General features: G+C 39.4%; 1 protein-coding gene across 1 annotated transcript; it reads left to right on the top strand.

Moving 5' to 3' along the window:
* Nucleotides 1-8,051: 8,051 nt before the first annotated feature.
* Nucleotides 8,052-12,976, top strand: spi1b (Spi-1 proto-oncogene b). The gene is made up of 5 exons (XM_056608368.1): nucleotides 8,052-8,608; nucleotides 8,812-8,905; nucleotides 10,109-10,305; nucleotides 11,029-11,182; nucleotides 11,777-12,976. Exons 1-5 carry the CDS (start codon nucleotides 8,567-8,569, stop codon nucleotides 12,088-12,090), a joined length of 801 nt encoding a protein of 266 aa, XP_056464343.1. The 5' UTR covers nucleotides 8,052-8,566; the 3' UTR covers nucleotides 12,091-12,976.
* The last annotated feature ends 2,408 nt before the right edge of the window (nucleotides 12,977-15,384 follow it).

Raw genomic sequence — 15,384 nt, 5'->3', positions numbered from 1 at the left:
TTATTATCTGAATGAGAAATGCAATATTTTAGGACAGATACACCATTAAACGTGTTTCTAATAACATTTCTAGCGAGAAATATACCTTTTCCTTGCATCTCCAGTAAGTGAATGTGTATGATCTTTATTAATGTTTATTATCTGAATGGGAAATGAAATATCAACTAACAGTGGGGGGCAGAGATATGGGCCTGGCGGGGAGGGAGTTGATGACAGGACGTGGTGATACCATATTAACTCACGAATTACTACATTCTACTTCATTATTATGTATTAAGGGGATTCTATTAGTTAGAGGATTAACTTTTCAATCCAAGTGTAAAATAGTTTTGGTAAGGGAAAAAGCAGTAGCGGATGAGGGGATTGTGGGAAGTGAGTGTGTCTCTGTATGCATTAGAGCTTAATGCATAACATGCTTAATAGTCCAGTCATTTTATGAAAAAAGGTTGAACAAATTGCAACAGAAGCAAACTCAACTGATTTTGTATCCTCCATATGTCCTGAGTAAGGAAAATAGGGGAAAGTTATAGGGGAAAGTTTAGAAAAATACCCAAATATACCCTATTCATAGGCCTATTCATTATTTTTCTCACACGAATAGGAAAGAAATTACCCTTCAGATATTACCATGAAAATTACTGAGTTGATAACTTACATCAAGACAAACAAAAAATGTATTACAAGTTTTTTGAAATTGTTAACATGGGCAAACATTCACATACATAATCTAATTACGTATGTGCTAATTTGCATTTAAACCAAAGTTCCTTTACCCCAATTCCTTCTCAACCATGGCTGAGATAACCACCACTACGGGTCTTGTGGCAATATCAGAGACTTTTTTGTTTGTCTTGATGTAAGTAATCAACTCAGTCATTTTAATGCTGATATCTGAAGGTTATTTTGTTTTGCCTATTCGCTTGAGAAAAATAATGAATAGGTGTATGAATAGGCCTACTGGGTATATTTGGGTGTTTTTCTAAACTTTCCCCCATTGGGAATCTTCAGTTTTTTTTCCTTACTCAGGACATATTGAGGATACAAAATCAGCTGAGTTTGCTTCTGTTGCAATTTGTTCAACCCTGACCCCTATTTTGGCTTAAAATGACTGGACAATAACGCCGCTGTCACAATTATCCTCTCCTCCTCCCTCTCCTTCTAACTCTTTTTCCCTCGTTCACCGGTGACTTGCACATAATGCCCTTCCTGGAGGACGGATTCAAACTGTGCGGGGATCGGTGGGCGGTTTATTTCCATTGGAGTATGAGATGAATGTGGGTGGATGACGGAGGAAGCCATGAATGGAGGTGTGTTTTAATTGAAAGGTGTGCAGAAATGTGATTCTAACTTTGCGGGCGCTACAGATCCCTACAGAAAACTTGAACTTTTTTCTTTACCATTCGCTAGATCGTGTCTGTTTGTTATGTGTCCAACCAATTCTCGCTCAAGGAGAAGTCTCGCTCTGAAATTATGTTGCAGGAAAAGTCCCTATTCTCATTACATTCTCAATCCTCCTTCACCAAATCTTTAAGATAACACTAAGCTACGCTTTTTGTATTCCAATCCAACAAACTCTTTCCAGCTCTCACTCACTTTTCCAGCGTTCTCTTCCTGCAATAAGAAAAGTCTCGCAAGACTTCAGAGTTCCCTGACATCCTGGAAAAGTTTTTTTTCCCAAAATTGAAAGTTTGAATGAAATATCCCTCACTGAATGAAACACCTCACCCAGTTCATAACTCACTCTGTCTTGCTGCAGGGCTGGCTCCATACGGCTTGCTCCACTAACAATATTGGTTTGTTGCTTTCTGGACAAATCTGACAGCATTCTACACCATTTTAACACACATCAATATATTGCACACATTATTGATGTTACCAATTTGCATACCTCCTTGGATCATCATCATTTAGATTATATAATAAATTCCTATAATTTATCTCATTAATTTGTGGTCTCCCTTTTTGTTATGGGCCTAGATTCAACTGTTGCGATATAAACTACATACGTCATGCTATCAAAAACAACCTTTATTCAAATACCACAGTGCAAGTAAGCATTCATTTGCAGCGCCAACAGCTATCAAGAGTATGGATCAATAGGCTCTCAATGAGTTAATGACTTGCAAACCAACTAAACAAATTTGATATCATAGCATTTATAGAAAGATGGGACGAGTAAACCATCAAAAATGCAAAAACTTGATATATACATTACTGGTCATTTAGACATTGATGATTGATAATGTTATTCTGGTGACAAGGGACCATGCAATAAAATTGTGGCATCTCAAATGAGTCAACCTATTTAAAAAGAACCACCCTGTCCCAGCCTTTAAAAAAATACTTTCAGGTTTTTCATTCAAGCCAGGGCTGCCAGATTATCTTATTTTATTCAATATTAATAAGCGGAGGAGGAAAGATATGTTGGGTCGATGCATAATCAGCAGGGGACCAATCAGCCCATAAGAATAGCAATAATGTGTTTACCTAGACTTCTAATGCAAACCAATTGTTCTCCAATGATCTCGTATCCAGAGTCTATCCAGTATCCAAGTCTTACTATGTTATAGCTTCTGGGGCGAGATGGCCCAGATCACCCTAATTATGTTTTACTATCATTTACTGACTTTGAGAAACCAACTGAACCACTGTTTGTTACCCACTGTAAGTAAAATCAGAAATATATCCAGGGAGTGGTCTGCAGTTTATAAAACCGTTGATAAATACTTAATTTAAATACGGCTGGAAGGTTTTGTCCTGCTTATCTTGAGAATTGCCTGACCACCAGGTGGTGTAAACAAGAAAAAGATCCATCCTCATGATTACATTTTTTTACTTAACTTCTATCTGCATAGGCTTTTTATTGGAAATAAAGTCAAGAAATTTGGAAGAAAGAAATTCAGAAACATAAATGATAGGGAGTACAAGTGTGAGTTTCATGATCATATATATATAAACTATTATTGGATAAAGTTATCATTAGCTAACCAAAATTAACCTTACATGATATTTGCCAAATCTCAAGATTGGACAGCATTCATCAGACACACAGTAACAAAAAACAGTTTTTTCTTTACTTTACCAAATTTGTTGCTAACAAAATAACTAGCCTTAGTTGCAAATCATGGTGAGTAAGATGTGGAAATAAATTAAATATATATATATATTTTTCTTTGCACTCTTAGTCATCTACGTGACTTGAGCAATTTAAAGAAAGAGGAACTTGTGTGTTAGTGGGATACGTGTGGGTGAGTGTGCGTGTGTGTGTGTGTGTGTGTGTGTGTGTGTGTGTGTGTGTGTGTGTGTGTGTGTGTGTGTGTGTGTGTGTGTGTGTGTGTGTGTGTGTGTGTGTGTGTGTGTGTGTGTGTGTGTGTGTGTGTGTGTGTGTGTTTGTGAGCTTGTTCTAGTGTATGGGTGTGTGAGTGGGCTGGTGTCTGAGCTTGTTTGTGGTTGTGCTGTTTGTGTTCGCATGCACATGTACATTTCAAATTAAATATTGAAAATGAATTAAATGATAAGACTGACATTGAAATGCACCAGTAGAAGAAAATGCATGTAGTCAATTTCCTAAACATTCAAGTAAACATCTTTGTGCTTTATGCATGATGTGTTGTGTGATAAAGAGAACAAGAGACAGACACAAAGACAGAGACACAGACAGATAATGAGGGAGAATTGTATGTCCAATTGTCTTGTGATTCACTCTAGTCTATTAATACCACATCCTAGTCTGAAACTTATGAAGGACAATGCTCTGCAGGAGAAAATGAGGAATCGGGAGGAAGAAGTGAGAAGGCTGGAGGTCCCCTGTTACACGCCTGTTGTGCGGACACTCAGTCATTGTGAAAGAGACGCTTGCCACTAAAACCTTTGGTGACAAAGGACACACACAGGCCTCTTTTGGCCATGAATGTTTCCATAACAAAAAACAAATGTTGGATTTTGTCATGGAGATTAAAAAAAAACAATCTAAGATGAATTCATGTCGCTTTGAGGTCTGTTTATCTGCACACTTGTAAACCTTTGAAGGGTTGGTATTTAGACTAATAATACTTTTACAAATATCTGCATCTACAAAACAGCATGTGTTGAATGTAACACCAGAAAAGCAGTTTTTGAATAATTATTATTTGTATTATTATGCAAGGTTACCTTGAGGTTATTAGATACACCTGTGGCTCTTCTCTTTATTGATCATCTTGATAATGTACACAATTTAATTATCCAGCACAATATAAAAATTGGATCCCATTTACAAAAGATTGTTCCACTATTAAAACAGTTGGACTCGATGGACTAAAAGAACAGTCCATATAAGTTCATATTAGTCGATGGACTAATATGAACAAAGAAGAGACCAAGAAAATACCAATCATCTGTTGTTATTGGATCACGTTTAAGACAGAATTGAAGAACCAGAAAAGAAGAAGAACAAGAAGAAGAACAAGAAGAAGGAAAATAACAAACCCTGACATTGCCAGCCTAAATAGGTGGAATTAAGGAAGTTTTTAGTTCCGCTGTTAATTTAGTGATATACGCAAAGACAATACGCAAAGTTCACTTATCCTCTCCTGTGTCTTAGAGCACATAATGGGCTATTGGATTCCTACTGAAGACCGAAAACGACTTATTCCATCTGCGTTGATTGGTGAGTGTGCAAGTTGACCCTGCTCATTCGATATTTTATCAATGTCAACTTCATTTTATTGTTTAAGTTAAGGAATTTAGCTTTGACAAGTAATAAAATCAATATACAAACAGTATAAATGTATATTTTCTTTGTTCCGGCTTGTTTAGATGAGGTGTGTTTTACATGATATTTATTTCAAGATTCTTAAATGCACACTTTGGAGTTCAAAATGTTGAAAAACTGATTCTACCAATGATTTACCATTTCAAGGCAATTAACAGCATCTATTCTCTGTACCTTTTCGGAACCGAGAACAAAGAAACTAGAGATACATTTTCTCTGTTTTTTTCTTCTTTATAAATATAAAATACTTTTTAAACATTGTATTACTCAAGTGAGTAAGTAAGGCAACTGATGTTTGCAAATGGGATTATGAAACTGTTTGATACTGTACATGTGGACATCAACCTGCAGTCATTCTGGTCAAACTGTGTTCAGAAGAGGAGCGCAACACTTCCTGTTGCGACGTACTCTTTTCCTGTTTTCCACAGGCCGTGGTCATGCGTGTCATCCCCCTCTGAGAGACTTGGTCGCCATCGTCTTGTGACATACTGAGTACTGACAACCAAGAAAATACAGACTGTAGCAGTCAGCAGGGTTATATGTCAGCAAAAACGGGAGACTCAAAAAACAATTTTACAAATTAGGTCTATATCTGTCTATAACGGTGTATAAAGTATGAGTCTATAAGTCTAAGGCTGCCATGTCGGTGCCTGGAATTGTAATTCTTTTTTCAATCTTTAATGAGTTTGTGAGAGAAGGAAAAGGACAGTAACACCTCATTGAGAGGGGTTCTGCTTAAGGACTGTGAAGTTTGAGGTGTCAATGCAATGGCTTGTGTATTGGGCTGTTTGGCCGTCAGAGATGTGTATCTTGTGAGTGACTGCGTTTAGAATAGAAACTGTGAATTACTGAGTCACACCCTGTGGTGTAGTATAAGGCAAAGCAATGTGCACACATCATGCATCAACTGTAAAATATATAGCAATATATTAATTAATAACATTTGTCTTGTGTTAAATATAACATGGTGTTTTTCAACCATGAAATATATATTTTGTAAGGTGCCTTGCCACCATACAGGAATGTTGAATGAAATTTGACTTCTGTGCAGCTATTTTTCAATTGGGTTTGAAGTGGATCATAATGTTGTCATAACAATAGAAAAAAGCACTCCTGGTCAAGCCCACTTCAACAGGACTCGTTCATGTTGATACGATGAACCAAGTCTGGTCAAATGCTATAATTTCTATTGAAAATATTGATTTATTTACAGAAAAAGCTCCTTATAGTGTTGCATTTGTGACTTTCACATAATCAATATATAAAAAGGTAAAAGCTCTGAAAGATCACATGAATTTAAAATGCACAACAATGAATACATGTCAAGGCAATCTGCAAGGAACTGAATCTAAGGGACAATTTCCCAGTTCCTCTTTTTTTTTTATACTCTACCGTCTCGTGCGCAAATACAGGCATGTGCAATTCTTAGGATTTTTGACGACCACACTTTGTGCACACAGTTGGATCTGATGGTCTGATGTTCTGATGTAATATTAAATACGTGAGCAATGAATTAAAACGTACTTAAAATACAGTAATTCATAGAACACATTATTTCTGTAACTTTGTTTGCATATTCAAATGGTAGCATTTCCATATAAAAATATAGGAAACTATGCATAAATATGATTATGAGGTTATATGAGGTTCCTTACTTTGTCCATGGCTAGTCGTAATAAACAAATTGTTTACACAGAACTGTGATCAGTTAACATGTGCATAGATGGACGGATTTTTAATGCAAACCCTGATGCCTTTAAAGCCAACCGAAGTTTGGTTAAACTGAAAATAGTTGTGTTAGAAATAGTTGTAGGTTTTCTGTAACACATTCCGTGTATTAATATAAACCCCAAATACAAAGCGTCATCAGTTTAGCTCAGGCAGCTGTGATAACACCAGACAGGGTAGGCTGCAGTGTGTGTGGTTTTAGCCTTTTAAATAGTGTCCATAACGATGGTTAGACACCAGTTGAGCAAATCATCATGAAAATAATATTTAGCAATAGATTAAATACAATTTAATTAGTAAACTGTAGGAGGGAACTTTTTAGCATTCTGAAAAATACAGGTCTTGTTTTGTCATGTCTGACATTCAAGGAGAGAGGTTAAAAGTTATATTCTTCCAAAAGAAATTGACTGAGAGCATATTGTGTATGCTTGATGCTGCTATACGGTCAGGGTTTCAGTAGAACTCTCACATTAATAGCTAGGCCCTAAGACCAATGTCAACCAATGGCCGCTTTGCTCACAATGATGCTAAGAATGTTTATTAATAACGGTTCCGATTTTTTTGCATGGCAACTACTAACAGTTATATGTTTATTGTTCTTGAAAATGTAACATCATGTTATGTAATATGTTAGAAAATTTGTCTTCTTCAGTACATATTATCCGACCTCTCCGAAGATGTGCATTCAAGGTGCACAGTACTGTGTTTTAGTGAAATGTAGTGTAGTGTATTGTGTTGGACTGTACTGTACTATACTGTAGTATGATGTATTGTGTTGTGTTTTGCTGTACTGTGCTGTGCTGTGCTATAGTGTAGTGAAGTGTATTGTACTGTGTTGTGTTGATGAGTGTCTCATTCATCAAGACCTAGCTTTATGAAGTCCTAGGATGTATGATCTTTCCATTTATGGCAAAGATTCAACTGCAAATTGCTTTGTGCAGTATAAAGATATTAACAATCAATGGTTGTTGTGAAACTAGTTTGAAGGCTTATTAACAAGGATTGTCTTAATGAAGGAAATCCTTAAAGACCTGGGTTTTAATAGTTGCTATCAGTCTGTAGCAGACGAGACAGTGTTTCCTTGGTGTTATCATCTGTTAATCATAACCTCCATCTGCTGTGTTACAAAATAGCAACTTACATCTAATCTTCTTTTAGCTATTTGTGTGTGAATGAGTGTGTGTGTGTGTGTGTGTGTGTGTGTGTGTGTGTGTGTGTGTGTGTGTGTGTGTGTGTGTGTGTGTGTGTGTGTGTGTGTGTGTGTGTGTGTGTGTGTGTGTGTGTGTGTGTGTGTGTGTGTGTGTGTGTGCCCGCCTGCCTGAGTTATCTGGATCAGTGTCTGTGTATTGTATGTATTGTATGTATCAGTTTCTTGCTATATCTTAATATTGTTACAGATTAACCATTGTCATTCTGAAAATAAATGAATCAAATAAAAAATGTATACAAATATTTTTGTCATATTTTTTAATACAGTAATTAGATAGTAATAGGAGTCAACACACCACAAACTTTTTTCTTTGATCTGATTATGTGTCTTTGTTAGATAACTGGGGTGACAGGGGTTTCAAGTAAGTTGTGCTGTAAGTTCTATCCACATTTAAATGTCAAAAGCACTCAGGATGCCAATACTTTACCTGAAGCATCAGGGTGCCCCAAGCTGGTCTAATCTTCTAAAGGAACTTACACCGACTGAGAGTCAACGAATGCCATTTTCTGATTGGCTGCTCACAAAGGGACACCACAAGAGCTGATAAAAAGAGAAGTTTACGTGAGTCCTAATGACAAATCACCAATGCTCAGAAACCTTCAGCAGACACACTTCAGCAGACACACTCGGTGCTCACACCGACAAAAGTCAAGGTTTCCTTTTCTCTTTTTGAGTCTCAAAACGCTCGCAGGGTTCTAGTTATTTCAGATACAGGCGCACTACCATAAACTTTTGTGTATACTTGAGGATTGAACGAGAAAGAGACATTTGGGGGTTTCTGTCGGGGAAAGGAAATTTTGAAACGTTGTGCAATGCTGCCACAAAAGTTTTGAAAGATTATAAGAGAAAAAACTGTGAGTGAGTTGGACGTCTCCATGTTGCATCCATACAGAATGGAGAGCTACCTCATCCCCCCTGTGAGTATTAACATTTTTAATTCATATTGGTTCTCACATAGCTATTTGTTACTTGGTATATTAGTACATTTTGGAAATATCCAAATCCATCTGACTACAGCCTGAATAAAATGGAGGATAGATTCAGCGTGAAAATATGTCCAAGGTGTAGTCCCAATGCATTCCATTTTCAGATTGTAAGACATTTGTCTTTTGTCTTCTAGCCTCCAGAAGAAATGTATGATCCTGAGATCTATAGACAACAAATCGCAGAATATCCATATAATCCATATATCCTTGATGGAGATATCCAATCAGGTGAGGCCAAACTTTCTTATGGGTGTACATTATCAAACCACATTTGCCTTGACAAAAATATTCGATTCAATAGCAATGAAGAATGTGTTATATATATTTACAACAATGAATTGTGTTGGATTATGTGGACAACATAAACGTACAAACATGCATATATACAAGTTTAGAAAAATAATGAAATACGTGCAGCTGGATTCTGTATGGCTGTATGGTAGACAGGAAACAGATGCCGGCTCGCTGGCAGCTGCCAGAGACATAGAATAGCTGCTATATCTATTATTATGTTAACAACACAGAGGTTCTGCACTTTCTCTTTCAATCCACTGCTTTTAATATATTATTAAATCAATCAGGCCCTGAAAAATACATTAAATTCATATATTGTTTTATGTATGAGTATATTTATATATATACTTTATTGTATACATGGGTTACATTCATCAATTCATACATTCAGACATCCAGCATACATGCTGTATTCTAGATCGAAAGGTTTATTATTCATTATTTTAGCTTATTCCATATTTAGTACAAATATGGGTATGTACTGGTAAATCAGATTTGCTGCAGAAGTGCTTCACAATGCAATAATTACAACTGCAAACTGCACTATCTACACTCCAATTATTTCTGTTTAATATCATTCTTGATGTACATATGATGTGAATGCAAATAGAAAGGATAATTGCCCGGGGCACCGGTTGCACTTGGTTCAAAAGGTGATAAAATAACAGTTGAATTCTATTTCAATCCTTTCATGGTTGAAGTGGAAAGGATCTTCTACAAATAGAATTTCTGTTGATAATTTGAATATTTTCTGCAGCGCTGTCACAGACCAATGGAAACACACAGTCTCACCCACACACACACACACACCCCCACCCCCACACACACACACACACACACACACACACACACACACACACACACACACACACACACACACACACACACACACACACACTCGCACACACACACACACACACACACACACACACACACACACACACACACACACACACACACACACACACACACACACACACACACACACACACACATCACCCATGCTGCTTGTTAATAACCACATTCAATACGTGTATCATTTATTAGCACGACATGACTGCTTAGCATTGTTCTTTTACCTGGTGAGGTGCTCTCAACCAATCTAAAGCAGTTAACCTGATGCTGTTTGTCCTCCAGAACACTGGGACTACCACCCTCACCACGTGCATGTCCACGGAGAGTTTGAGAACCTACCAGAAAACCAGTTCACCGAGTTGCAGAGCGTTCAGCCTCTGCACGCGCCGACCCTGATCCGGCCCGACACCCTGCGTTACGACATGGTGGACCTCCTGGATCCCGGCGTGCCCACACACCACCACGTCCTGCAGCAGCCAGTGAGTCCTTCACTTTATCACCGTCTCCGCCATCATTGACCATCACTCAGGCTTCAGCACTGAACACAGTCACAAAGTCACAAAGTCACACACACACACACACACACACACACACACACACACACACACACACACACACACACACACACACACACACACACACACACAAATGCACACCCATGCAGACACACACACACACACACACAAATGCACACCCATGCAGACACACACACACACACACACACACACACACACACACACACACACACACACACACGCACACAATCAAAATCACATGCACACACATCCAGATGTTTGTATGTGTTTATATCTGTGTGTGTGTGTGTGTGTGTGTGTGTGTGTGTGTGTGTGTGTATGCGTGTGTGTGTGCCTGTGTTTGTGTGTGAGTCTATGTGTTTGTGCCAATGCAAAAATAAACGTCTACGACAGAAATATACCATGTACTTGTTTTGTTAGAATTCAACACATCACAGTTCACAAACACACTGGTGCCTCAAGATATGCATATGTTTTTCAGAGTGGACACTTAAAAGTGTGATCCAAGATATAACCGTTGGGTTATATCTATATACGAGCATGGCCACTGCTATAGGAGCCCAGGAACCTCAAGGCACCGCCAACTGGTCGCTTCCAGGGATCGAAGCGCGGAGCCTACCGTTGGACTGGGAGTGTGTATCTAAACGTGTGCTTCCGTTTACCCAGGTCTCATTCTTCCCGCGGCCCATGTTCCAGCACGCCTCGCCGGCTCACCGCAGCTCTGACGAGGAGGATCGCGGCGGCCGGAGCCCCCCGCTGGAGGTGTCCGATGAGGAGAGTCTGAGGGGCCGCCTGCCACCTTCCACGCATGGAGAACTGGGTAAAGATCTGGATGGTGTCACGTGTGTGTGGGGGAGTTTAGGTGCGTGTGTGTGTGTGTGTGTGTGTGTGTGTGTGTGTGTGTGTGTGTGTGTGTGTGTGTGTGTGTGTGTGTGTGTGTGTGTGTGTGTGTGTGTGTGTGTGTGTGTGTGTGTGTGTGCGTGTTGGGGGGGGGGGGGGGGTGGATGGGGGGGTGTCTGTCTTTGTGCGTGGGTGGGTGTTGGGATTTTTTTTTGGTACTTTTTGGACTGGAGGAGACACCCTCAAGGTTGCTCAACCACGCATTGCAATAATGTGGTTTGTTTGTATTTTCCTGTTCTAATGGGATTGTTTGGTGGATTTGAGTGTTGAATATTTACAATTGGATAATAACGGACTATGATATACTGAGAAAGCTGGGTAAATCCCGACAATCGTATCTGTATCACAGCTCGGTAGGTCTTCAAACACAGACTGAGATGAGCCCAAGTCTCTCCATTTGTGATTTAAAAAAATTTGGAACGAAACCTGAAAGCACTCTGTGGTTGTATGAAATACGAGACAGTGAGTATGAAAAACACGACAATAATATAGTGCTGTGAATTGTCGCCAACAGGCAACAAAAAGAAGATCCGCCTGTACCAGTTCCTGTTGGATCTCCTGCGGAACGGAGACATGAAGGACAGTATCTGGTGGGTGGACAGAGACAAGGGGACCTTTCAGTTCTCTTCCAAACACAAGGAGGCCCTCGCTCACCGCTGGGGGATTCAGAAGGGAAACCGAAAAAAAATGACATATCAGAAGATGGCTCGCGCCTTACGCAACTATGGCAAAACCGGCGAAGTGAAGAAAATAAAGAAGAAGTTGACTTACCAGTTCAGTGGTGAGATTCTTGGAAAATCCCATTTAGAGAGAAAGACGTATATGTAAGAGAGAGGGGATTATAACAGTGCACCAAACAAAACATAAAGAGCAATCCAGGGCCTTTTGTGCATAGCATTATTTTTTTTATGTTTTAATATTGTAAACTATTAGTGACTTGATACAATAGTCTACTGACTCAAGCCAAATGACACAAAGATCTCGCCGTGAATATTTTCCAAATGAATAATCGGGCACACCACTGTTGAGTCATGTTAAAGCTGCAAGTTGCACTTAGCTTCGCACTTCCAAATATGGCTTATTTTTCTGGAACTTGACAAGTCAGAATGTTCCATAATCGCAATAGAGAGAACCACTAGATGTCCTCAGAGATCACGCTGTGTTTATTTTCAACAAGTTTAAGCATTTTGGTTAAGTTGAATGTGTCTTTTTCTGCAGTCCCAAAGGTACATAGTTCTCTGTTATGATGTCTCAAGCATTATGGACTATTGAAATACATACAGCAGTATGATCAAACAAATTGAATATTCACTTTTTTATTTACTGTTTTAGACTATTAACACAGTTCACACAATGTGATGTGAACCTGCCTGTATTAGCATTGAGGCTATGCGATTGTCAGACTATACACTGTAAGAACTTTTTCCTCAGGGTATTGTAACTGGAGAATGGTTAACACATTGCTTGAGAATTGCTTTATTTTAATAATTGTCCTACAATACAGCAGACGTAAGCTTTTACAAAGCAGAGCATATGTCAAGCGATATAAATAAATGTTGTCCACTTCCATTATTGAGAAACAACCTTTAGATAGTTTCTGCGGTTTTGCAATGTAATGTATGTGTAATTATATTTTTGTAAATGATGATATCTGTAATAATCATGTAATAAAAATTCTGAGATGTTCTTCCTTTTTAATAATGCTGACTGTTTTTTTTTTTTTTTTTGTAACTATCATGTGATAAGTGGTACATTTGTTTTTGTTTGAGCTTGAGCGATTAGCCAATTTCTCCTGAAGTCAGTTAAACCAAATTTGTCCTGGTGATATACAATGTAAAGGTAATACACAAGTTGTACATTAGTTACTCTGATATATCTGATGAGGGTAAACATTTGATAGCTATAATTATTGTTTACTCTATTAAGTTAAAGGGGACACATTATACCACCAGGTGTGAGTGTGATTATCCGTTTTGAAAATCTGCCCCATATGACATCACAAGTGGGTGTGTCCAACTAGATGTGTCCTGGATAGATGAGCAACGTTTACTTCAATCCACTTGGTAGGCTGGTAGACCGATCTATCCAGCACAGATCTAGGTGGACACGCCCACTAGTGATGTCATATGGGGCAGATTTTCGAGGCTAATCACACTCACACCTGGTGGTATAATATGTCCCCTTTAACTTAAGTTGACTCGACCTGCAACAGTTTACACTGAATAACTGTCCTGTGCTTTGTTCATAAGTAGTTATAATTAAAAAATAATATTGTTTGCCTCTAAGCTATGTTAGCAACAGGAAGTTAAGCCCTTAAAGGTGCATTGTGTGTAGGATATAGTGACATCTAGCAGTGAGGTTACAGATTGCGTCTTTCTGAACATCCCCCCCCCCCCCCCGCACTTTTCCATTTCCAACGACATAAGAGAAGCTACGGTGGACTGTACTGTTCCAAATGTTGTCATCGTCTACAACAGCATCGAGAAGCCAAGGTGATAAAGTTAATTGATGGATAGATGAACTATATTAAGTTATCTAATCTGTTAAACGATAGGTCAGTAGCTTGGGAACCAAACAAATCTGCAAGCTCATGTTGTATTTTCTCTGGCATATGTGTCTGGCCCCGCTCCCGTTCAGACAGACTTCATCAGACCTGGCCTGGGATGGGCCAATGGTTTATCCAGTATGGGTTGGTTTAACACAATGTAAGTACAGAAGAGAGCCTATGGGAGTGCTGTTGAGGCATGTTTTGAGTCCAGAACTGCTCTACAAATCTGGGCAACTATAGAACCATGGTGGTGCTTCTTGGCTGGCTACTCGGAAGAGGATCCGCTCCCTATGTAGATATAAAGGGTTTTGTTTAAGGTAACGATATCACCCAACAATTCATTCATAGGATTATACAATAGTTAAAACCTACGTATGAATCTTATATTCCATTTCCAAGTTTGATGCCACTAAAATATACACACTGCACGTTTGAATCACTGAAGCACAAAGAAAATACTGGCACACCTTTCACATAGGTTTTTCCCCTTTACATGGTTAAGTTAGTTTGTATGATGGAGAGAGCCTAGCAAACAACCCTTTTAGACCAATCGGTCTAAAAGGGTTGTTTGCAGTAGACTCTGTCCGTAACAACTGTCCCACTGCTCAAGATCAAGTGCCACTAAATTCCGGAGTGCTAATACAATCCAGTCAGATGTTTTGTGATACACACTCTCTCAGCCAATTGGCGGGAAAAGTAAATCAGTTTATCCTTTGCCAATGACCAACCATTCTACCATATTCGGTGCAAATCCGTGCATTTCCTTTTTAAATATACTGTTCACTGATGAACTAACCAAGACGCAAACACGAGATACCGGTGAAAACAAAACCTCTTGCCGGAGGAAATCAAGCATAATGTATAGCAATATAGGCAGATCTAGACCATTCTCTGCATATTAAAATATATATCTGGGATACATCTTATTATACTCACACACGGTTGAAATGTGGAAGCTTGCGGAAGCCCCATGGTGAACACAACCGTGACTGTGTGGTGCTTCCATGAGGTGCTACTTCACCATTGGAAAATAACTGCCATGCTAATAAATCAAAGCCCTATGTGCGCTGCTGCTCTGTCTGTCCCCCCCCCCCCCCCCCCCTGTTTGGACCAGGCAGAGTGCCAACAAACTTCTCTGAAATCGAGTTCTAAATTTAACCCCCTGCCTTCCAGCCCCATATCCCCACCAACACCGACTCCACCTCCACGGCCACGACCCCCACCCCATCTCCTCCCTCCCCCTCCCCTCTCAGAGGCTGTCATTCAGTGGAGGTGTTGGGGAGAAGTGATGGCTGAAATGCCGCCCGTTTGAGGTCAGGCGGGCCAGGGGGTTTGCTGAGGGTCTGATACAAGGTGGGGAGGGAGAGGGTAGTGATCTTGTGTTTGTGTGTGTGCGTGTGTGCGTGTGTGCGCGTGTGTGTGTGTGTGTGTGTGTGTGTGTGTGTGTGTGTGTGTGTGTGTGTGTGTGTGTGTGTGTGTGTGTGTGTGTGTGTGTGTGTGTGTGTGTGTGTGTGTGTGTGTAGGTTGGGACTCTGAGGGTGACATGAGGGCGGGGGTGGGGTTTTTAGAGGAAC

Source organism: Gadus chalcogrammus, chromosome 14 (genome assembly GCF_026213295.1).
Source record: "Gadus chalcogrammus isolate NIFS_2021 chromosome 14, NIFS_Gcha_1.0, whole genome shotgun sequence".
In the NCBI taxonomy this organism is placed as follows: domain Eukaryota; kingdom Metazoa; phylum Chordata; class Actinopteri; order Gadiformes; family Gadidae; genus Gadus; species Gadus chalcogrammus.
This window is presented reverse-complemented; position numbering and strand designations above follow the sequence as displayed.